Source organism: Oncorhynchus mykiss, chromosome 6 (genome assembly GCF_057628025.1).
Source record: "Oncorhynchus mykiss isolate SJ-2025 chromosome 6, ASM5762802v1, whole genome shotgun sequence".
NCBI classification, from domain to species: domain Eukaryota; kingdom Metazoa; phylum Chordata; class Actinopteri; order Salmoniformes; family Salmonidae; genus Oncorhynchus; species Oncorhynchus mykiss.
The window spans coordinates 16,359,426-16,385,649 of record NC_143027.1 but is presented as its reverse complement, the minus strand read 5'-3'; the positions used below and the strand labels follow the sequence as shown (position 1 = coordinate 16,385,649).

At 41.1% G+C, this 26,224-nt stretch overlaps 1 protein-coding gene across 2 annotated transcripts in view; it reads left to right on the top strand.

The window, feature by feature from the left end:
- LOC110525318 (retinoic acid receptor RXR-alpha-B) overlaps nucleotides 1-25,092 on the top strand; it is a 37,053-nt gene extending 11,961 nt beyond the window's left edge. Inside the window, exons 3-12 of one of the 2 annotated variants that reach the window (XM_021605337.3) lie at nucleotides 2,346-2,584; nucleotides 11,736-11,898; nucleotides 12,065-12,244; nucleotides 13,914-14,083; nucleotides 14,379-14,508; nucleotides 14,789-14,921; nucleotides 15,419-15,510; nucleotides 18,329-18,434; nucleotides 18,568-18,771; nucleotides 18,967-22,178. In XM_021605337.3, the coding sequence (XP_021461012.3) occupies nucleotides 2,346-2,584; nucleotides 11,736-11,898; nucleotides 12,065-12,244; nucleotides 13,914-14,083; nucleotides 14,379-14,508; nucleotides 14,789-14,921; nucleotides 15,419-15,510; nucleotides 18,329-18,434; nucleotides 18,568-18,730 (1,376 nt within the window). In that variant the 3' untranslated portion in view covers nucleotides 18,731-18,771; nucleotides 18,967-22,178. Of the gene's footprint in view, nucleotides 1-2,345; nucleotides 2,585-11,735; nucleotides 11,899-12,064; nucleotides 12,245-13,913; nucleotides 14,084-14,378; nucleotides 14,509-14,788; nucleotides 14,922-15,418; nucleotides 15,511-18,328; nucleotides 18,435-18,567 lie in introns of both variants that reach the window. The other variant, XM_021605336.3, reaches the window with a different exon arrangement.
- The last annotated feature ends 1,132 nt before the right edge of the window (nucleotides 25,093-26,224 follow it).

The following is a 26,224-nucleotide window of genomic DNA, read 5'->3' as shown; positions in this document are numbered from 1 at the left end:
TGTGCCCTTGAGCAAGGAACTTAACCATCATTTGCTTCAGGGGTGCTGTACTACTATGACTGACCCTGTAAAACAACACATTTCACTGCACCTATCGTACTACTATGACTGACCCTGTAAAACAACATATTTCACTGCACCTATCATACTGCTATGACTGACCCTGTAAAACAACACATTTCACTGCACCTATCATACTGCTATGGCTGACCCTGTAAAACAACACATTTCACTGCACCTATCATACTGCTATGGCTGACCCTGTAAAACAACACATTTCACTGCACCTATCATACTGCTATGACTGACCCTGTAAAACAACACATTTCACTGCACCTATCATACTGCTATGACTGACCCTGTAAAACAACACATTTCACTGCACCTATCCGGTGTATGTAATTACTTATTTTTCTTTACCTGTACCTACATAGAGTAGTGCTGATTTCAGGCCTATGCTGGACAGACCTGGGTTTAAATAGTATTATTATTTTAAATTGGTTGAGCGTTTGATTGAGCCTACCTGTAAGTGCCAGATGTGCAGTCTTTGCACTTCTGGGACATTTCCAATGGTTTCATTTATTCACGCATGTGCAGTTGAAGTATTTGAGAAGGACACCAATGCTATTTGCAGCCAGCTGTGATGCTGGTAGAGAGCCAGGGCAGTGCCATAGGGGAATGAATACAGAGATGGAGAATAGGATCCAGTTGCTGCACTGCCAGGCATTCACAGGGTCTCACAATTCCAGATCCCACATCTCCCACACTGAATAACTGGGAAATGTAGTGAGGGTGGGGAAACCCAGCCCAAACCTGTCTGTCACACATGGGCACCATGCCAAGCTGGACAACTCAAACCAACCACAGAATTCTCACAGAACGACACTCCCAGTTACATAACACTCAGTCTTACTAAAAAGGACCAGGGACACTCTAGCTTGTAAACTCTCTTAACACAGTGATTTATGTGACCAAAGTTCATGTTGACACAAATTACATTTATGCTGTTTGTCTACCCATGTTTTATTGTTTTTGTAAAGCTCATGTGTTTTTTATGTTGGTGTGTATAGCATTTGTGCCATGAATTTAACAAATGTAACAGAGCCTATTAAATTAACTTTGAATTGAGGTGTTGACATTTCTATTTGATGGATTGGAATTTCAATAGGTTTGGACTGGTTGGTTTTTGCAGTACAGATGGTGGTTTTATTGACTACAGGCTAAATTGATACTCCGAGTATGTATAATAAATGTGTCAATTTATTGTTTTAAGATTACACACACATATAGATTTGCCTTTCACTAAATCCTGCTTAAGAAGGTTTAAAATCAGGGATGGGCAACTGGCAGCCCACAACCCTCTTTTGAAGGCCCTTGGATAAATAAAATAAACATTTTAAAAAATTGAGGGGGGGTTCTCAGTCGTGGTCTCAATTTACTGTTCTGAGTTCAAATAATAGAATCCACAAGGTGCAATTTCGAAACTTGGTTGTGCGTCACAGTTTTTCCTCTTGTTATGTCAGTCACTGATAGTAGGTCAATTAGCACATTTTTTAGATTGATACATTTGTTTAGAGCCAGTTACAGTATCTATATACCCTGTTATCATTGTCAAATTGCTGGCAGGGGGCCTCCCATTGATTTTGTTGGTCAGAATCACTCAGATATCCCTTTGAAAACTCTCGGATAAATACAATAAAATAAACCAATTAATATTATTATTAAAACACTTATGGGGGAAAATTATTTTTGTCAATCTCGCTCAGAAATCATTTAAAAAACTGCAAACATTTTACACCACACAGATAATATAATGTTGAAAGTGTAGCCCTGTCCATACCTGTCCATACCTGTCCATACCTGTCCATACCTGTCCTCTTGTCCGCTTTTCTCAGAAGGTGTCTCATTCCACATAGTTCAGTCTTTCTGTGGCAGGTAATACTATCCTGTACAGGAGGCTAGTGGAAGTGAGCAGTCTCCTATTCTGTTGTTGGATATATGGAGGAAAGGCTGGAGGGAAGGCTTTAGAATGATTTAACACAACCAGCTCAGGACACACTTTACGCTAATTTCCCCCTTGCGTATCAGCAATGTAAGGCTTTGGATATACATTTCAGACCAGATTTCAAATACAGAAACCATTTGAGCCCTGTGTTTTCATGGGATCAAATAATATGAGTGGATTCATGTTTGTTATACAATATAATGATTAATTAAATGTTGGTTCAGCAGCATGTCCACCCGAAGAGGGCTGCTTTGAATTTAGCGACACTGATGACAATATGTTGGAGATGTGTGTATCAGGTGTACATCAACCTTGTTCCTGTCCTCCCTCTCTCCCCCAGACCCCTCCGGTCAGCTGTCCTCACCATCGCTCTGCTCACACCACGCCCATAGGGGAATGGGTGCTCACCGCTTGCACCCATCTCTGCTCATTCCATCATCTGTGAGCTCCTCAGGACCTCCACACTCACCCATCTGCACCCTGAGCTCGCCCATCACCAGCCTGGCTTTGCCCTTTTCTGTCAGCAGCCGTCCAGCGGGACACCACTCTACCTCCTCCAGCATGGGCTTCAGCCCGCAGGTAAGGCCTCCAATGCAACCTACAACCCCCAGACACCACACTCAATCACCTGCTCCTTGGACTTGGTTTTCCTTCCTTAGTTGGGATCTTGAGAAGAGCTGACTAGGTTTATGGCTGGCCTGCTAGGTTTCCATTATAGATTCAGTGAAACCAAATGTTGCCAAATGAAACTCTTTACAAGCTCGTCTGTAAGGATTCAGGATGGCAACATGTGCGTTGTGTAAAAGAACGGCCAAATGTGAGGATAACCTTTTCACAAACCACAAGCTGAGGCCTGGGTGCTTTATGTGAAACTGAGAAATGCCAGGGTTGCCCATTTATATTTGAAAAGGTCTCACAAGGTTTTGTGGCATGCAAATTCATATGATATAGTAATGGGCTTGACAACTGGATAAAAAGGCTTTTTGTTTCTAGACGATTATTTTCTATTTTTCATCCGTGTAATCAACTAAACCCTGAGTTATTCCTTTTGAAGAATAGTTGAACAGAACATAGAGCTACATTTAGATATACTTTTCCACTTAAGCTGATGTACTGTACTGTTGCATAACACAGAGCTCTGTGCTATACTGTGCTAGTGCATACAGTAGCATTAGGTTGTTAGCACAATACACTGTTCTGATGGCCTTCTCTGCCTGTGGAAATAGGAAGTTTATCATCAGCTTGTACCTCACTGTTACTTATTAAAGGCCTGGAAGCTTTTCAACAGTAAAACATTTCTTATGATACTTATTTAAATAGAGGACTCTTCTTCTTGAAGTTGTTATGGAAAATGCCAATGTTTGTCATTTAACTTTAATTATGAATTAAGTCTTAAATCTGATGCAAGTCATGTTTTATACTCAAATGTACTCATGTTCTGACCTTAGTTCCTTTGTTTTGTCTTTGTTTTAGTATGGTCAGGGCGTGAGTTGGGGTGGGCAGTCTATGTTCTTTTTTTCTATGATTTGGGATTTCTGTGTTTGGCCTGGTATGGTTCTCAATCGTTGTCCCTGATTGAGAACCATACTTAGGCAGCCTGTTTTCACCCTTGATTTGTGGGTGATTATTTCTCAGTTTCAGTGTTTGCACCATTCGGGACTGTTTCAGTTTTCATTTGGATTCTCTTGTTCTTCTGTATTTTGTATTCCTTTTCCATTAAATGACATTATGGATACATACCACGCTGCATTTTGGTCCTCCGATCCTTCCTACTACTCCTCCTCAGAGGAGGAAGAAACCCGTTACAAAATTGTATAGTCTACTTGTGTTATTATTGTCATTTTGGTCTCCAGGACCTGGGTTATGTTTTGCAGGCTGTATATGGGTTATGTTTTGCAGGCTGTATATGGGTTATGTTTTGCAGGCTGTATATGGGTTATGTTTTGCAGGCTGTATATGGGTTATGTTTTGCAGGCTGTATATGGGTTATGTTTTGCAGGCTGTATATGGGTTATGTTTTGCAGGCTGTATATGGGTTATGTTTTGCAGGCTGTATATGGGTTATGTTTTTCAGGCTGTATATGGGTTATGTTTTGCAGGCTGTATATGGGTTATGTTTTTCAGGCTGTATATGGGTTATGTTACTGTGGTCTAACTCAGTCACTGTTAAAATAAACTTCTAAGGTCAAAGTTGGATGACATCACTCTGACCATGCCGGAATGGGGATCAATATATGTAATGTACTGTATGTACTGTAGGGGAGACCAGGGTTGGTTGTTTCAGGGGTTGGTTGTCACATGGAATGTGGGGTTGGTTGTCACAATCAACTGCATTATAAAAAACGTGTGGTTGGTTGTGGGTAATTTCAAGGTAACAGAATTACATCATGGGTCCCTGATCTCTGCTAAACATAAATGCATAATTATTGATGTCATTCTCTTCATGGTGATGTATCCTGAATAGGTACACAAGGTACAAAAACGTAGAATCCTCCTTTTCATGTTTGGATGTTATTCTACACACTGGCTATTATTCTAATGAGCTCTGCCCCCAAACAAGACCACATTTGGTTGGTATGGACTGGACCAAATCTGTACCAATCATAGATGTCTATGTTTCACAGGTTTGGACATCACAGTAAAGCATCATAGATCACAGTACGGCACAGTAGAGTAGAGTTCAGAACAGTATAGTAAAGTACAATACAGTAAATTATATTGTACTCTACTGTACTGTACTGAACTCTACTCTACATTACTCTACTGTAATGTACTGAACTCTAGTGTACTGTACTGAACTCTACTCTAGTCTACTGTACTGTACTCTAGTTTACTCTACTGTACTGTACTTTACTGAACTCTAAGGTACAGGTACTGTTCTTTACTGTATTGAACTCTACTCTACTCTACTGTACTGAACTCTACTCTACTGTACTATACTGTACTGTACTATACTCTACATAACTCTGCTCTACTGTACTGTATTTAACTGAACTCTACTATACTCCACTGAGCTACACTCTACTGTACTGTACAGTACTGTACTTAACTCTAGTCTACTGTACTGTACTGAACTATACTTTTATGTACAGTACTGCTCTTTACTGTATTGAACTCTACTGTATTTAACTGAACTCTACTGTACAGTACTGTGCTGTACTGAACTCTATTCTACTCTACTGTACAGTACTGAACTCTACTGTACTGTACTCTAAGGTACAGTACTGTTCTTTACTGTATTGAACTCTACTCTACTGTACTATACTCTACTGTACTGTACTTTACCGAACTCTGCTCTACTGTACTGTATTTATCTGAACTCTACTGAGCTACACTGTACTGTACTTAACTCTAGTCTACTGTACTATACTTTAAAGTACAGTACTGTTTACTGTATTGAACTCTACTGTGCTGAACTCTACTCTACTGTACTGAACTATACTCTACTGTACTGAACTATACTCTACTGTACTATACTCTACTGTACTGTACTTTACAGAACTATGCTCTACTGTACTGTATTTAACTGAACCCTACTGAGCTACACTGAGCTACACTCTACTGTACTGTACAGTACTGTACTTAACTCTAGTCTACTGTACTGTACTGTACTTAACTCTAGTCTACTGTACTGTACTGAACTATACTTTAAAGTACAGTACTGTTCTTTACTGTATTGAACTCTACTGTACAGTACTGAACTCTACTCTACTGTACTGTACTGAACTATACTTTAAAGTACAGTACTGTTCTTTACTGTATTGAACTCTACTGTACAGTACTGAACTCTACTCTACTGTATTTAACTGAACTCTACAGTACAGTACTGAACTCTACTGTACAGTACTGAACTCTACTGTACAGTACTGAACTCTACTCTACTGTATTTAACTGAACTCTACTGTACTCCACTGAGCTACACTCTACTGTACTGTACAGTACTGTACTTAGCTCTAGTCTACTGTACTGTACTGAACTATAATTTAAAGTACAGTACTGCTCTTTACTGTATTGAACTCTACTGTACAGTACTGAACTCTACTCTACTGTATTTAACTGAACTCTACTGTACAGTACTGAACTCTACTCTACTGTATTTAACTGAACTCTACAGTACAGTACTGAACTCTACTGTACAGTACTGAACTCTACTCTACTGTATTTAACTGAACTCTACTGTACAGTACTGAACTCTGCTCTACTGTATTTAACTGAACTCTACTGTACAGTACTGAACTCTACTGTATTTAACTGAACTCTACTGTACAGTACTGAACTCTACTCCACTGTATTTAACTGAACTCTACTGTATTTAACTGAACTCTACTGTACAGTACTGTACTTAACACTAGCCTACTCTACTGTACTGAACTCTACTCTAAGGTACAGTACTGTTCTTAATTGTATTGAACTCTAGTCTACTCTAATCTTGTGGGTCGGCAGGTAGCCTAGTGGTTAGAGCATTGGGCAATTAACCGAAAGGTTACTGGATTGATTCACTAAACTGACAAGGAAAAATTTGTCTTTCTGCTGCTGAACAAGGCAGTTAATCCACTGTTCCCTGGTAGGCCGTCATTGTAAATAAGATTTTGTTCTTAATCTGACTTGCCTAGTTAAATAAAGGTAACTACTGAACTAAACTTCACTGTATTGAACTCTACTGTACTCTACTCTACAGTTCTGTACTCTACTGTACTGAACTGTTCTCGAATCTACTGTACTTTACTCTACTCTACGGTACTGTACTCTACGGTACTGTACTTTACTTTACTCTTCTGTACTCTACTGTACTGTACTTTACTCTACTCTACTGTACTCTACGGTACGGTACTGTACTTTACTCTTCTGTACTCTACTCTACTGTACTGTACTTTACTCTACTCTAAGGTACTGTACTTTACTTTACTCTTCTGTACTCTACTCTACTTTACTGTATTTTACTCTTCTGTACTCTACTCTACTTTACTGTATTTTACTCTACTGTACTCTACGGTACTGTACTTTACTTTACTCTACTGTACTGAACTGTTCTCTGAACTACTGTTCTGTACTTTACTCTACTCTACGGTACTGTACTCTACTCTACTGTACTCTACGGTACTGTACTTTACTCTTCTGTACTCTACTCTACTGTACTGTACTTTACTCTACTCTACTGTACTCTACAGTACTGCAATCTACTCTACAGTTCTGTACTTTAGTCTAGTCTAGTCTACTGTACTGTACTATACTGTACTTTGCTCTAGTCTTCTTTATTGTACTGTAATGTATTGTAAATAAAAGGTTAAATACAAAATAAAATACTCTAGTCTTCTGTACTGTACATTACTGAACTCTACTGTACTGTACTCTACTGTACTCTACAATACAGTGCTTTACTCTACTCTAGTCTACTGTACTGTACTGCAATCTACTCTACAGTTCTGTACTTTAGTCTAGTCTAGTCTACTGTACTGTACTATACTGTACTTTGCTCTAGTCTTCTTTATTGTACTGTAATGTACTGTAAATAAAAGGTTAAATACAAAATAAAATACTCTAGTCTTCTGTACTGTACATTACTGAACTCTACTGTACTCTACAATACAGTGCTTTACTCTACTCTAGTCTACTGTACTGTACTGAACTCTACTCTACTCTACATTACTGTACTGTACGACACTCTACTGTACTCTACTCATCTCTACTCTACTGAACTGTACTCTACTCGAGTCTACTCTACTGTACTGAACTAACCATACTCTACTTTTCTAAGACCCCTTTTCCATCTGTTTGACCAGAAATCAAAGCCTTTGCTTATTCCTAATTTGCAGGATGGAAAATGGTTGAATTTTTATATATGCTTTAACATTTAAAAAATAAATACAGTTTAAGTCGGAAGTCTACATACACCTTAGCCAAAATACATTTAAACTCAGTTTTTCACAATTACTGACATTTAATCCTAGTAAAAATGCCCTGTTTTAGATAAGTTAGGATCACCACTTTATTTGAATGATGTGAAATGTCAGAATAATAGTAGAGAGAATGACTTATTTCAGCTTTTATTTCTTTAATCACATTCCCAGTGGGTCAGAAGTTTACATACACTCAATTAGTATTTGGTAGCATTGCCTTTTACATTGTTTAACTTGGGTCAAATGTTTCGTGTAGCCTTCCACAAGCTTCCCATAATAAGTTGGGTGAAATTTGGCCCATTCCTCCTGACAGAGCTGGTGTAACTGAGTCAGGTTTGTGGGCCTCCTTGCTCGCACACGATTTTTCAGTTCTGCCCACACATTTTCTATAGGATTGAGGTCAGAGCTTTGTGATGGCCACTCCAATACATTGGCTTTGTTATCCTTGAGCCATTTTGCCATAACTTTGGAAGTATGCTTGGGGTCATTGTCCATTTGGAAGACCCATTTGCGACCAAGAGATGTTGCTACAATATATCCACATAGTTTTCCTCCCTCATGAAGCCATCTATTTTGTGAAGTGCACCAGTCCCTCCTGCAGGAAAGCCCCTGCACAGCATGATGCTGCCCTCCCCGGGCTTCACGGTTGGGATGGTATTCTTCGGCTTGCAAGCCTCCCCATTTAACCTCCAAACATAACGATGATCATTATGGCCAAATAGTTATATTTTTGTTTCATCAGACCAGAGGACATTTTCTTTCTTTTCTCCAAAAAGTACGATCTTTGTCCCCATGTGCAGTTGCAAACCATAGTATGGCTTTTTTTATGCTGTTTTTGGAGCAGTGGCTTCTTCCTTGCTGAGCAGCCTTTCAGTTTATGTCGATATAGGACTCGTTTTACTGTGGATATAGATACTTTTGTACCTGTTTCCTCCAGCATCTTCACAAGATCCTTTGCTGTTGTTCTGGGATTGATTTGCACTTTTCGCATCAAAGTACATTCATCTCCAGGAGACAGAACACATCTCCTTCTTGAGCGGTATGACGTCTGTTTGGTCCCATGGTGTTTATACTTGCATACTATTGTTTGTACAGATAAACATGGTACCTGCTCCCAAGGATGAACCAGACTTGTGGAGGTCTACAATTGTTTCTAAGGTCTTGGCTGATTTCTTTTGATTTTTCCATGATGTCAAGCAAAGAGGCACTGAGTTTGAAGGTAGGCCTTGAAATACATCCACCGGTACACCTCCAATTGACTCAAATTCCAATTGACTCCAATTGACTCAAACACTTCTAAAGCCATGACATCATTTTTTGGAATTTTCCAAGCTGTTTAAAGGCACAGTCAACGTAGTGTATGTAAACTTCTGACCCACTGGAATTGTTATACTGTGAATTATAAGTGAAATGATCTGTCCGTAAACAATTGTTGGAAAAGTGATTTGTTTCATGAGCAAAATTTGTGGAGTTTTAATGACTCCAACCTAAGTGTATGTAAAGTTCTGACTTCAACTGTATATATATAGCCTCTTAGCTTCCATCTAACACCAATTTGAATGTGCACATATATTAGTGCTCATGGAGTATTTTACATGAAAACGCCCTTGTCACACTCCAACCCATTGTAACCATATTGTTTGGGGACATTGCCACTGTACAGTAAATCCCCAGCTCTTTTGTGCTTTGTGCTGTAAAGAGCTCCCTTTGTTGCCTCCCTCTCACACACATATTTTTTTCTGTCACACCCACACACGCACACATGCATGTGCAAACACGCATATACACACCAATTTACTCAACATGTCATTTGTTATTGTCACGGCGTTAAATGTTGATTTTTTTTAGGAATATGGTAGCCTAGTGGTTAGAGTGTTGGGCCAGTAACCGAAAGGTTGCTAGGTCGAATCCCTGAGCTGACAAGGTAAACATCTGTTGTTCTACACCTGAACAAGGCAGTTAACCCACTGTTTCCTGGTAGGCTGTCATTGTAAATAAGTATTTGTTCTTAACTGACTTACCTAGACTTACCTAGTTAAATAAAGGTTACACAATCTAAGATAGGCCATTTCTAAGACTATATGCTGTATTGTTTCATTTCCTGTTATAAAAGGAAGCTACTAGCAAACATTGTGACAACCAACCCTGTGATGCGACTGGTGGACAGAGTGTGTTTAATGGCTTATAATGTAGGATGTACGATATGAGGATAAAAAAGGGTCCTCATTTCAAACCAAAACCTTGGTCTTTCTCCTAATAATGAAAATAGTATTGTAAGATATAATGGTGCTGAGAAATACATACAAGAGTAAAAAGTGTGACAACCAAACCCGGTCTACTCTGAGTGTTTTATTTACTGTCATATAGGCCTAATTGTATACATTTATGCGACATATAAAGGACTCATTTAGATCCTCAACCACGGGGCTTTCCAACGGTATTGTCTACTCACTGCCACTAATATAACAGACCCTGTGGTTAATTCAAATTGGAGCTGGTATGCATGGAAACAATGGACTTATTTTTTTGGGACATACTGTATATACAGTGTGTCCAATTTGGCTTCTGAATTGAGAGGGTGTGTATATTAAACCTGCAGACTTGGTCTTGTTGGCTTCCTTGTCAGCTAGTAAAGCGAGCTCTGTGGGATGTCTGGTCTGTATCTCATACAGACTCATTATCCCCGTCAGAGGCTTTGACCCCTGACCCCATGGTATCACCTATGATTTGAGTCTGCCACATGGGTTGAATGCTCTTTATTAGCCACCTAAATGGGCTTAGCAGACGTCTGTCAGAGAGGAAACTAGCGACAGTTGAAAGCAGCAACAGCTTGACCATATGGTGTATGTCCAGATCTAAGTTAGAACACTATATAGTGGCCCATGGTGAACCCTCCTCTCCCAATGTGTGAAGGTGAAGTTAGAAACTTTCAGAGGAAGGATGAGTAGTTGTGTCATATAAACCACGAGCAGGGCTGTTGATCTGTCTTGTGATGAGGCATACAGTCTAGTGTGTACAGGACAGTGAATTTAGAAAGACCCTGCAGTCCCAGTCTCAGCCTTTGGGCGCGTCTGAAATGTACTACATTATGGACCCTGATAAAAGGTAGTGAGTGCACTGAATAGGGAATAGAGTGCCATTTCAGAGGCTGTCTCAGTCTACCTCCAACACTACACCAGAGGAGTTGGTTAACTAGCTTCTCCATGGCAGCCAGATGGAGAGTGACCGACATGTACAGATCTCTGACTTGGCCCCAGAAGACAACCTCGTCCATGTGGTCCATATGAAATAAACAACAGACACGGTTTCAGTTTCGCGGCCTTTCAGGTTAAATTGATATAGGACTCGTTTTACTGTGGTTATAGATACTTTTGTACCTGCATCCTCCAGCATCTTCACAAGGTCCTTCCACGCACAAACAAAGCACTTCAATATGTCCAACCTCTCCCCCAAAATCCAAGACATCCGAAAACATATGTCCATATTTGGCATCTAAGGTCTAAGAGGAGGCCTGAATAAACCCTCATTACAAAGATTGGAGTTGGGTTTATGTATGTGGTTGTTCTTTCTACCTGTTAGGGTTAGACTCATATTCTCCATATTATTCTCCTGTCTAAAATTAGGATGTTGGCAACGTGGGGATGCAATGTGAATCACCACAACACAGTTTTGTCTAAAGGGTGTCTGTCGATCACTGTGGTACAAGATCTCAAGACTGTGTGTGTGTGTGTGTGTGTGTGTGTGTGCGAAGAATGAGAGAGATGAGCGTCTTTGTCTCCACTTTGACAGTCTAATCCTCTTGTCTGTCTGTTCTCTTTGTTGCTTGTTTCCAGCTCAGCTTCCCAGTGATCCCCAGTAGCAGCATCATTATCAGCACAGAGGACATCAAACCCCCACTGGGCCAAAACAGAGTGCTAAAGGTTCCTGCTCAGCCCACATGCACCTGTCTCTCCTTTAACAAACACATCTGTGCCATCTGTGGAGACCGCGCCTCAGGTCAGCACCCCAAACATCCCCACAGCAGCCCCACAACGTCTCCCTGATCCCCAATACAGGGCCCTACAGGCTGGGGGGGTCCCTCATCTCAAAATGCGGATTATTGTCATTCTACTGTACAAGCATGAAGGGAAGAACTAAACCGTTGTATGTATTGTTCTGGCAGGTAAACACTATGGAGTATATAGCTGTGAAGGTTGCAAGGGCTTCTTCAAGAGAACAGTGAGGAAAGAGCTGACGTATACCTGTAGAGACAACAAGGACTGTCTGATTGACAAGCGCCAACGCAACCGATGTCAGTACTGCCGCTACCAGAAGTGTCTGGCCATGGGCATGAAGAGAGAAGGTATGCTCCAGGAAATGACCTGAAAGAGTGAGCACAGACAGACACTCATGTGAAACCAACATCAGAGTGCTGCTTTGCTTCCTCCACTGTACCTGTCCCCTCGCAAACACACGCGACTGACTTCCTCCACAATGTACCAACCAAAAGGATATCCTACGAAGCAGGTTTGAGGAGATTGCGAGGTAGCATTGATCAACTCTGAGTTCACCTCGGGATAGCCAGTCATGTACTGTACATTTTTGTCAGGTAGATGTCTATGGCAATGAATCCTTAAGAACTAACTTGATCCAGGGAAGGCTAACTCAGGGCTAATTCCATTTATCCTGAATGAAGTGTCTGAACCACAGGTTGAGGATCAATGAAATCAGATTCCCTCTCTCTCTCAAAGATTGCGACATCATCCCCTTCATTTGATGAAGAAGACTGATATAAATATTTTATTAATCAAATGCTTTTTAAAAATCTTATTAATCAAATGCTTTTCTGTGTGTTAAAAATGTTTAAAAAGTGACTTGCCCATGGATTGATGTTTCAGCTTTGTCTCAATGAAGAGTTCGGCATTTGACTAGCCACGTGCGACATGCACGTTACAAGCCTGCTAGAACTTGCAGCAGGCGGATGAGCAATATCCACCGTCACAGTACGGATGAAAACTGAGCTGGACTGTGAAGCTAACGGAAGCTAATTAGCTTTAGAAAACCCTGAGTAGATTTAGCTTGCTCCATAGGATACTCCTTTGCTGTGCTCCCGAATAGGAACCCACCACACACACACACACACACACACACACACACACACACACACACACACACACACATACACACACACAGCATACTTTATAGGGTACACCATCTATCAGAACAGTGTCTAGGGTACACCTTCTGTCACCACAGTGTCTAGGGTACACCTTCTGTCACCACAGTGTCTAGGATACACCGTCTGTCACCACAGTGTCTAGGGTACACCGTCTGTCACCACAGTGTCTAGGGTACACCGTCTGTCACCACAGTGTCTAGGGTACACCGTCTGTCACCACAGTGTCTAGGGTACACCTTCTGTCACCACAGTGTCTAGGGTACACCTTCTGTCACCACAGTGTCTAGGGTACACCTTCTGTCACCACAGTGTCTAGGGTACACCTTCTGTCACCACAGTGTCTAGGGTACACCTTCTGTCACCACAGTGTCTAGGGTACACCTTCTGTCACCACAGTGTCTAGGATATACCATCTGTCACCACAGTGTCTAGGAGACAGTGTCTGTTACCTCGGTGTCTAGGGTTCAGTGTCTGTCAGCAGAGTTCCTGTATCTACCCTCAGGGCATGGCTCGTGAAGAAATGAGCTCTCGTTGTGGAATACGGACGCTTTCCCTGCTTATTGTACTGTTTATCATGTTTGATGTTTAATTGGATCTTAGCCAATAGTTTCATATACTGAGACACCACTGATTAACACTTTGGTCCCACTGTAAACAAAATATAACTTTTAAAGCTTACTGAACCCTTCATAAACTCTTCATGAGGCCATTCATATCAAATGTCATGCTATAAAAGGAGATCTCCACCTTGGTGGAGTAGGCTAAGAGCATTCCCCACTTCTCTGAGCTGGCCCTGGACAGTGTTGTATGAGGCTGGCTATAACAGAAGCTACATTCAATGCTTTCACCCCAGCTGTGCAGGACGAGCGCCAGAGAGCCAAGGAGAGGCGCGAGAGTGAGGCGGACTCGTTAGGTTGTGCTAACGAAGACATGCCTGTGGAGAGGATAGAGGAGGCGGAGCTCGCTGTGGAGCTAAAGACCAAGACATGCATCAAGGGGAGCCTGGGCATGCCCACCAACTCAGTGAGTTCACTGCACACTATATAACTTATTACTGATCACTTACTATACTCTATGACTATATAGTAGCATACACTGTATATCACATACTGGCAAAACAACCTCATTCCCCCATCTTATGCTAACTGCCTAGGGGGAGGTATAGCTGAGACACAAGCTGAATGTTCTTCAAATTTGCTTTAGAAACCACCACAGAAAAGTCTCCTTGGTAGAGGCCATATTTAACTCAAGCTCATTGTATCCCTCTAGCTCAGGTCTCTGAACTCTTGACCCCCTGACTTCCACTCTGTCTCCCCAGCCCAACGACCCGGTGACCAATATATGCCAGGCAACAGACAAGCAGCTCTTTAACTTGGTGGAGTGGGCCAAGATGATCCCCCACTTCTCAGAGCTGGTCCTGGACGACCAGGTCATCCTCCTAAGAGCAGGTATCGTCTGATCTCATCTGCTGTGGTCAATCCTGTAAGGGGAAATCAAAACTGAGCAGCTCTGACAACTGGGATTTACTCGCCTTTTACTTGATGTCCCACCATTTACCAAGGCCATATTCATTAGGCTCCAAACGGACCTGAACAAGGAGGGGATGTTTGAACTTATCCAATAAGAAATGCTAATTTACATTTTCCATAGGAAAATGTTTTGTAACGTTTCCCATTGCATGCCTTAATGAATATGACCCAGTTAGATGTTTCCCTCTCTACCCCTCAGGGTGGAATGAGCTCCTCATAGCTTCTTTCTCCCATCGCTCCATCACTGTGAACGACAGCATTCTGCTGGCAAACGGACTCCAACTGCATCGCAACAGCGCCCACAGTGCAGGGGTGGGGTCCATCTTTGACAGGTAAACACTAACAACCTGGCTCACAGATCCTCATCATCACAGTTAGTCCATTCATTGGTACCATTGGATACTTGTATAATCTACCTTATAGTGGATTGAGTACTATCATATAATTACAGTTAAAGTAATATTTAAAGTGTTACTGTTAACAAACTCAACTTTCCTCAAAATTCCTGATAAATATTCCATGGGTTTTTCAAGTTTATTACATGCTCATTGCTCATTGCCTTATTATCGCAAAATCTGGCCTAATTATGCTTGAATGCTTTCGAATCCAAACCTTTTGAGAAGGTTTGATGTAGGATCATGAATATTTCCCTCAGATTTCATCTGACATGCTATATTTTGTGCATTTGTGATGCTTGCAGAGTGATGAATTAATCTATGAATATTTTGTCTCTGAAGACTTGTTGGGGCCATATTCTAAACAGCGATACATCCAAGGCTATCAGAGGAATGTTGTCAGTATGTTAAAGTAGCTTGTTTCACCTGCACAGAGTGCTGACTGAGCTTGTGTCGAAAATGCGAGACATGCAGATGGACAAGTCTGAGTTAGGGTGCCTTCGAGCCATCGTTCTCTTCAACCCAGGTAGGTCTAATATACATCACACACTCCATCCTGGATAGCAACTCATCAAGCTGTACTGTACATGAATGGGACAAAGACTGTTATTTCAGGCCTATTCTTAGTCAAGGTTGCTTTGTGTTGTTTACATACAGTAGTAATACTGATATAGTATATACCTGTTCAATGCATATTCATTTGTAAATGTGAAGAGGAGGAATTTGAAGACAGTATGACTTGTGTTACAGAGCACTATATAAAATATATAAAGCACTATATAAAATATATAAAATGAGGTGAATAGAGCAGGGTTATATTTAATGTTAATTCACCACACCAACCTCCTAGTATAAACCAGGCTCTCTCTAATACAAGTCCAGTAGCCCTGGGTGGGTGAGTGGGTGAGTGGGTGCGTGTGTGCGTGTGTGCGTGCGCGTTTATATGAAGTAAATGCCTGGTCTCTGTCTAACACATTTTAATCAGGTTGTTAAGAGGAATAGATGTCGATGGCCTACTTTCCAAATGTAGTGTGTGATGTAAAGCCTGAACCACTTTAATGTTTTGCTTTCCTCCTAAACTATCAACAATACACTGCATTCGGAAAGTATTCAGATCCCTTGACTTTTTCCACATTTTGTTACTTTACAGCCTTGTTCTAAAATGGATTTAACAAATGTTTTTCCTCTTCAATCTACACAAAATACCCCATAATGCCAAACTGAAAGCTGTTTTTTAGACATTTTTGCAAATGTATTAAAAATAAAAAACAGAAATACCATATTTACATAAGTATTCAGACACTTTGATATGAGACTCGAAAATGAACTCAGGTGCTTCCTGTTTCTATTGATCATCCTTGAGATGTTTCTACAACTTGATTGGAGTCCACCTTTGGTAAATTCAATTAATTGGATATGATTTGGAAAGGCACACACCTGTCAATATAAGGTCCCACAGTGCCAGTGCATGTCAGAGCTAACAAACAAAGTGATTAGGTTGAAGGAATTGTCCGTAGAGCTCCGAGACAGGATTGTGTCGAGGCACACATCTGGGAAAGGGTACCAAAACATTTCTGCAGCATTGGAGGTCCCCAAGAACACAGTGACCTCCATCATTCTTAAATGTAAAAAGTTTGGAACTACCAACACTCTTCTTAGAGCTGGCCGCCCGGCCAAGTTGAGCAATCGGGGGAGAAGGGCCTTGGTCAGGGAGGTGACCAAGAACTCTATGGTCACTTTGACAGAGCTCCAGAGTTCCTCTGTGGAGATGGGAGAACCTTCCAGAAGGACAACCATCTTTGCAGCATTCCACCAATCAGGCCTTTATGGTAGAGTGGCCAGATAGAAGCCACTCCTCAGTAAAAGGCACATGACAGCCTGCTTGTGAGTTTGCCAAAAGGTACCTAAAGGACTCTCAGACCATGAGAAACAAGATTCTCTGGTCTGATGAAACCAAGATTGAACTCTTTGGCCTGAATGCCAAGCGTCACGTCTGTAGGAAACCTGGCACCATCCCTACGGGGAAGCATGGTGGTGTCAGCATCATGCTGTGGGGATGTTTTTCCAGCTGCAGGGACTGGGAGACTAGTTAGGATCGTGAGAAAGATGAACGGAGCAAAGTACAGAGATACTTGATGAAAATCTGCTCCAGAGTGCTCAGGACCTCAGGGCGAAGGTTCACCTTCCAACAGGACAACTACCTTAAGCACATAGCCAAGACAACTCAGGAGTGGCTTCGGGACAAGTCTTTGAATGTCCTTGAGTGGCCCAGCCAGAGACCGGACTTGAAATCGATCGATCATCTCTTGAGAGACCTGAAAATAGCTGTGCAGTGACGCTCCCCATCCATCCTGACAGAGCTTAAGAGGATCTGCAGAGAAGAATGGGAGAAACTCCCCAAGTACAGGTGTGCCAAGCTTGTAGAGTCATACCCAAGAATACTCGAGGCTGTAATCGCTGCCAAAGGTGCTTCAAAAAAGTAAAGGGTCTGAATATTTATGTAAATGTGATATTTAAATGTATTATTTATTATAAATTTACAATAATTTCTAAAAAAACAAAAATTTTTGCTTTGTCATTATAGGGTATTGTGTAGATTGGTGAGGTAATCCATTTTAGAATAAGGCTGTAACTTAACAATGTGGATAAAGTCAAAGGGTCTGAATACTTTCCGAATGAACTGTATAGGCAGGCCATCATTAGTATGTGTGTGAAAGGCAACCGTTTTCTAAGATACTGTATTCAGTTCAGTACGTAAGACTTGATCTCAATGACTTAACACCTCCAATGGTTTGGATTAATATAAACAAAAGCCTATATTAACTCAGTTTAGTTGCTGTGATGAAATCATTTATAGGCCATTGTCAAACAAACATCTTCAGTTAAAATTTTCTTGCTGGTTTCTCTGTACATGAGACTGTTCATAAGTCTGATAATATTTGCCTTCAAAGTCCATGTCATTGACCTCAAACGCTACACGCTCAGTGTGCTTATTTTCAACCAAACCTTAAAGCTAACATCAGTTTGGAAAAAAGACTGAACATTTCAATGTACAAAGGGGCAACACAATGCCAGAGAACGCAAGAATACATTCAAATGTAATGTACTAACACACAAGGCATCTCCCCACAAGATGTGAAACGCCGAGCGTTTGAGGGTCTATTCTGTCCCTCTTGGGTTGGACCAGTACAATGTTAAGTAGTTTACTACTGCCCTCTCCTGGGCAGACATTTCTATTACACACAAGTTTTAATGTGTGTTGTGTGTGGGTCTAAAAGGGATGGAACACAGAGTTGGTGTCCTTGTCACCAGCAACACGTTCTGTTTTGTTTCCATATGTGCAGACTCAAAAGGCTTGTCAAACCCAGGGGAGGTTGAGGCTCTCAGAGAAGGGGTGTATGCTTCACTGGAGGCATACTGTAAACACAAATACCCCGGCCAACCAGGAAGGTATTGGTCATTGTTTGGTCATCACCAAATATTTTATGAACTTACTTCTTATTGACATAATGTCATTTCATCCAGATGTATAATAGTTTTGTTATCATCATAGTCACTCTTTACATGTTCTTGTCTTATACAGATTTGCCAAACTGTTACTTCGATTACCAGCCCTACGTTCCATTGGCCTCAGGTTTCTGGAGCACCGGTTCTTCTTCAAACTGATAGGGGATACACCCGTTGACACATTCCTCACGGAAATGTTGGAAGCTCCACGCCAAATGACGAAACAGCACTGCAGTTGAAGACTGTCTGTCCAATACTTGCATCAAAACGGAGAGAACTGGTAATTTGCCTGATTGACAGACTAAGTTTGAACACAAGAACTAGTGGACAGCAAACCTATGGCTTTGTTTAATGTACAGTAGATGTATTTATCATAGTTTTGTGTCAAAGTGAAATGTCTTGAAGGGCCAGAGTCTGCAACAACCCAAAGCATGAGACCTTTTTCACAATGAATGATAATGTCCTCTCGCTTCAGATTCAACACTGAACATTGTCATAACTGATCAAGACTCCGTGCCACAAACCAACGACCTCATCATCCTCCTGCCTTAGACAGGTCTACCTCTTGTAGTCATTCTCATATTCTGTGATAATAACAACATGGTCCGGCCAAACTCGTTGTCTAGGATGATCTCCTGTTATACATGTAACCCCCACCTCAGGCTCTCGTAGTTGGTCTTCTCCTCCTTAATGAGAATGTTCTCATGTGACTATATACAGCAGACGAGGGTCATTCATTTAAACTGGAACCCCTTGACAGGGATAATGGTTCAGGTAACTTCAGCTCAAAACCAAGGGTATTTTTTCTACTCCCAGCACTTCACTTTGTCAAGCAGAGAATGGCTCCAGTCAGTAGCTCACTGTGAGGACAGAGGAGGCTGATAGGAGGAGCTATAGGAGGACGGGCTCTTTGTAATGGCTGGAATGGAATAAATGGAACGGTATCAAACAGATCAACCATTATGGAAACCTCATGTTTGACTCCGTTCCATTTATTTAATTATATTACAATGAGCCCATCCTCCTATAGCTCATCTCACCAGCCTCCACTGTATGACTAGCATGCAACTGTAGTGGGGAGGATCAATAAGGTCTTCACTAATGATAATTCACATATCAACATGTAGTGCTCATTTCTGTATTGCTATGGGGTTTTTATGCTGCTGCTGTTTGCTTTGTGTTGGTATTTCCAAAGAGTAGCAGTGGTAAACATCTTCCAATGTATAGAATGATGCGTCAGTGTGTAGGTCAGTGTTTCCCAACACCAGTCCACGAGTACCCCCAACAGCAAACATTTCTGTTGTAGGCCCAGACAAACTCACCTGATTCAACTCATTGATGGCCTGATAATTAGTTGACAAGTAGAATCAGGTGTGCTTGTTTGGGGCAACAAGAAGGTTTACTGGTGGGGGTACTGGAGGAATGGAGTTGGGAACCCCTGGTGTTGAGGACTGTCTATAAGTGACTCTCTGTAGTATCTGATAGATATAATGCACACATAAGGTCTCTGACGCCAACTGGTGCATCACACAAAAGTAATGCAACTGTCCAAGTACATTAGGACATGAGAAGAGAGCAGTGTTGTAATTACTCATTGCTACAATGTGTTACAATGTTACTTACAGCAGTAACCCTATCCATAACTCCTCAACCTAACCCATCCTATCGTACGTTATTCAAGTGTAATACTGGGTAAGTGCAATACATGTTACACTGTAATACCAGGAATAATTAGACTGTGATAAGGGCACTGTAATTTACATTTCCCAGCCCATGCATAACAGAAGACAGACGAGAATAATGATTGAGGAGATCAAAAGATGGCAGAGAATTTTAAAGAATTGTTTCAGTCAGAAGTACAATATTCAGGTTGAGCAGCCAGGAATATTTTTGGAACCTCATATGTATTTTAATTGCATTTATTTGATCAGGGAATCACGCTGAGACCAAGAGCCCTGAATAACAGAAATGACAGACATTCAAGCAGAAAGAAAATACAGTTATAACAAACAGTTCATTTAAAAATGAAATAACCACCAATCAATGAACAATTGCAGCAAACATAGCCTGCATCTCGTTCAACCACCTTTTTTAAAGCAGATCTATTAGTTCGTATTTTAGCGTCATCATTGCTTACTGAGCCACTCAGGACTAGTGTATTTTAGGATGAACAATAATCTTGTTTTTTGTTTTTCCTAATTTAAAACATGGCAACATGTCGTTTAAAGGGGCAATCTACATTCATTTTTGGTATTTAAAAATAATTATATATAGACATTGAATATTGAAGAATAGGGGTTATAAATGTCTCATGAGCTACGTTCACCGGTCTTACTAAGAACAAACGTAGTACACTGTCTTTATTTCACGTGTTCTGTTTAGAGAGCATGTTGTCTTACCCTGGCTCCATTTACACATGCTGCTCCAGGCCAGACCATGCTCCAGGCCAGACCATGCTCCAGGCCAGACCATGCTCCAGGCCAGACCATGCTCCAGGCCAGACCATGCTCCATTTACACATGCTGCTCCAGGCCAGACCATGCACCAGGCCAGACCATGCTCTAGGCCAGTTATAGCTGATGTCACATTTTGCAATGCACCCATGCACCAATTCAACCCAATGAACCCATGATGTCGATTCCCCAATGATGTATAGTTTTAAATCATGTTTTTGCCATGTCTTGTACAACGTGTTCGTTTTTATAATGTAATACAAATATTAATAGTGTTAGCTATAAAGGTGGCAAGGTGTGTATACACGATTCTGATGGCCTTCTCTGCTTGTGCAAATAGGAAGTTTATCATCAGCTTGTACTTCACTGTTACTTATTAAAGGCCTGGAAACTTTTCAACAGTAAAACATTTCTGATGATACTTATTTAAACAGAGGACCAAATCATGTGTAGGGTACAGCCTCTGTCAGCACAGTGTCTAGGGTACACTGTTTAAATAAGTATGATAAGAAATGTTTTACTATTGAAAAGCTATATGCCAACTATCTGTAATATGCTACGCGTATGTGTGATGCTGAGGGCAATATGTAGACTGTTATGTTACATGCATACCTCTAGAGGGAGACATTGCTGTTTTGCAAAGTGGTATTGACAAAACTCCGTACAGGAGGAGCATAGTGAATTGGGGGATATCACAGCCAAGACAGCCAAAGACGTGGCACATTTCTAATAAGGCATATCCTGCTTTTCCGAAAGCTCAAAGCGCTAATAACTCTACCCCTAATTATTACTGATTGAATGTGACATTAATATTTCTGCAAAACTCCTTAAAAATGTTTTTGCTGATCATAAGTTACTGGTGTTGGCAGTCCAATAAGCAGTTCTGCCAGTTCTGGTAGTCTGGGTTGAATTTAGAGGTAATGTTAAACATGGCTCAGTCTCACTCAGGTTGAAGTGATGTGTGTTGACATGACTAATCATATCCATGGGAGTATTTGACTCCGTTGCCCAAAGAAAAAGGTAATTAGTGTTATTTTTAAGTTGATAAGGCTGTTATGAAATGGTGATTGGGGAAGAGGCAAAGCATCTTTGCAGAGCAATGTTGTCAAAGAAACCTAACTGTGACTTTGGTCAGCTCACTTAATATGACTGAGAATGTTTAGCCGGAGTACATCTCAAAGTCAAGAATTTTGTTTTAGAGGACAACTAAAGACATTTGTTCACATTTCTAGTACACTAGGTTGTGTAGTTCTTCTGTTTTAACCCTAACCACAACCATACAGAGGAAATACCGAAATGTAACCCCTGAGGATGTTGTGTCCTAGAAGTTAAGAGTTAGAGTTCATTTCATAATTTTGGTCAGTGAATGACAGCACTGACGTTGCCGCAATTTCGGACAATTCGAATGACGTTTGCAGCAGCTTCCTGAAACGATGCATAAGAAAGATTGACAGGTTGTGTTGACAGGACGTTTTTCAAAATGTCAACCTGGCCGGTCCTAATTCTGGAGTTTATGCTGGGCATATAGTCTCATGCCTCATCGGCCGCCATCTCTCTGGTCTCGTTGATGTCCTCATAGAGAGTTGGGCTGCGATGTCTCTTTGAATTAAGAGGAGCTATAGGGAGCCCCTAACTAATGTGCCAGTCTTTGTCAAGTTTCCTCAGTCCTCATGGCTGTTTTCCCCCTCAGAGCTTCTTCACTAACAAAACATCATAGCCCAGGGTAAAGAGACGAATGTCTGATGTGTCTCTGCCGGGATCCCCGGCTCTCTGACATCCAATCCCTCCTACCATTATCTGCTAATTGACAGGCCCTATCAGCCTGCTGGTGGCCACAGCTGACAAGTGTGAGAAGGCTGAGGTGAGGTGGTGGGGAAATGCCAGTCATTGCAGGATTATCAGCGCAAAGGCCAACGACATAGCAGTAATCTTACCTGGCTGTAGCTAGCTGGTGGGACTCACTCTCTTTCTGGTGCAGAAGATCTCACACACACACACACACACACCCTTGTTGCTTCTTCTTCACAATTACATTTTGTGATTAAGATAGGTGTGAGATTGGCTGAAGACCGATACCCCCTCCCCTTATTGCCCCCATAACATGTCTGGGAAAGACAGGGTCACCCTATGCCCCACATTACCCACTGTACACACACACACACTTCAGGTCCCATGGCTGTTGACTGTCCAACCAGTGTGCCTGAGGCCTGCCTGCCTGCCTGTCCTGTCTGAATCCTTCTCAGCATTGTTAAGTTCAGCCTCAGTGTTCACGCGCTCTATGAAATAAAAAGAGACGTCTGGCTAAGCCCAGACTGACCATGCTGCTCTCGCCTTCCTTTTCCCTGCCTCTGTACGGTAAGGAGAGTGTTGAGTAAACGGACGTCATATCAAGTTACATTAGGTTATGATAACATTATTATATTGACCAACAGGTTCTATTTGACTGTACAATTCAAAACAAGTAGTTTCTTGTAGCACTTGAACTCTTGTTGAAATGGACACTGAGAATAGGCCTTGATACTGAGATGATTACAGCTTACAGATGATTCCAAACCATTTTTGTCTGCCATTATAAATCAGCTTTAGATGATCATCTTGTGTAAGTCTTGATTAAACTTTTTCCTTTTAACAATCTCACTAGCTCTTGATATTGTGCTTTCTCCTTTTTCCTTTAAGACATAATCTTTAAAACCACTGAAATAGATAACCCTTATAGTCAGCAGCCTGGTGTTCCAGCTAAGATTTTACTGTCAACATAGTAGAAACCGGCCCGTTAACTTCTGAAACCTTCTCTGGCAAAGCTCACTGTCCCCACCACCACCATCAAAAAGTCATTTCCCCATACAAGTCCCACACACGGCCTAACAATGGGAGCAGAGGATTAGAACAGCGCTCTGTCTCAGAGCAAAGGGGGGAAAAATCTGTTCCAATCACTGGAGAAGAGTCTGACTGGTTGGCCACACTTCTTCCTCTGGATTTTTCCCATGAAGCGGTTTTGTTTTTATGCTATTATCTCTCTTTGCCATCAGACAGTGTGTGGCATTGTGATCAGATCATTGGATTGTTCATCTGCTGAATGGTTAAATCTGCTGTCTGATGTGGAGGAATCTTCAAAGTGGAGAAACCCACAGGGGGACGTTGCTAGTTGATAATTAATGTAGTCAACTGCATTGCCAATTTTAGATTTGCAAGATGAGAAACTGAAACATTTCTGCTTTGAATCTAGCAACAAGCACTACCAAATGTCTTACCTCATCTTCAAAATGCTTCCTTGGAAAACTGTTCCCACAAAATATGAATTCTAGATCTTTTTTTTGAAAACCAAAAGAGATTTAGCTCTTTATTAACTCTTATGTGGTTCCAGTAGAAATTATTCTCTATGGTTTAGTTTTATTGGATTTTTATTTGTACCCCAATCCTTTACATTTCCACTCAGTAAGGGACTGTACGTTATTTATAATGAGGCACACCTGGAGTGAAATATATTTTTATTCGACTTTCCTTGAACACTTGAAAAAAACAAGTGATCCTCCCCTATACCCAAAACAATCATTAAAACATAAAGTGGATAGCAATGAACATGCCTACATTTACCCTCACTCCTAGGACAGACCAGATATGGCGTTTTAGAAACAGATCTTTGTTTTGTAAGCATTTAGTGACAAAGTAGCCAGAAGGTGTTGGATTTGCAGAACACTGCAGACAAGAGAAGGGGTGAAAATATTTCCAATTTAATAAAAGCACTGCAGGAATATATCTTTTTTTGCGGTTGTACACAAAAATGGTCTTTTTATAAACACATTTCATGCAATTCTACGTCATTTCACATGACTGGAGACAAGCAGCATCTTTTTTAATCCCACAGCATGACAACGAATGAGCGCATGCTGCAGCACCAGAGACGTTTTGATTTCTGTACAGGCTTTTGTTAAAAAAGAAGATAATCTAAGTTTGGAACAGTGATAAAGTTGTCTATCAACTGTAAAAAAATGAGCTCAACAGAACCAGTTACAACTGGAGTATCTGATCATCAATGAATTAGAGAAAAAGCCATTTGTTGTTTAACACAACAGTCACATATCATCGGGTAGGCCTATTGTTTATGCACTTGTAACCTTTTTTTCCTTAGAATAAATTTGAAAATGATATGTTCCCTATTTTATTCCATGATGTTGTTGTTACAAAATAGATTTGTGTTGACTCTGATCAGGGCATGGGAATATGAGTGCATCTGCTAGGCTAAATTAACAAACTAGGCATGCATAGCTCAGCGCATGAGCCAAACTCATGTTTTAAAAGTAAATTCAAAGGCACTGTAGAATGAGTGCATAGTCTTTATGGACTTTTATTCATACCCCAATCCTTTACATTTCCTCTTAGTATTGACATAAAATTTGATTTGTTTAGCAAAAATGTGATTTTTATCTGGTCTTCATGGATGTTATTGAAAAAGAAACAGGACATCAGTAAGGTCCTACACGATCAAACACTGTCCATATTATAGCTTCACATTTTTATCATAGCCAGGTAGAATATAATATGAGGCAAACAATACAATGTACATCTGACATTTTGTCTCGCAAAGACAGTCTCTGAAGTCATCTTCTGAGGTCCTATCACTAACCCTCAGGGAGGCTGATGTAATGACCCCTGACCCCTTGTGACACATAGAAGAGGCCTTTAGCAGCAATATCACTGTGCCAGATGCTCCAGTCGCTCCCTCTCAAACAGACACATTTCACAAGTGGCTCTGATGGGAGGATGCCCATGGTGATGTCTCTAAGAGGGACAAACATCAGATCCCAGTGCCTGATGCCATAGTGGGGCCCTCGGACACCAGCCATGATAATGTGAGATGTGTTCTCACACAGTCTTAGGCTGGGCCTTTGGTGACAAATGTTTTTCATATGTCATGATGATACAGGGAAGGAATGTGCCAAGCCGTAAGACAAATCCAACTATTTCACATCTTTGTAAGACCTTGTTTTTATACTTCATATCTGCAGAAATGATCCATTCTATAGATTGCACCTGAGGTCTTGGATGGATTTCCTGTTTTTATCTTCCACTGTGCTGTGATAGTAGCCGTGGTGAGATGACGTACTATAGTTTAGACACACAGTGACAGCAGCACTGGGCTTGGCGCCCGTCTCAGATAGAGGACAAACCGTTTCTAATGAATACCCTGACTACACACGGAGGCAAAGGAAACACAGGGAGCCAGTCTTCACATGGACCAAGGCCGATAGCACCTACACCCAGATCCATACCCAGACAGAT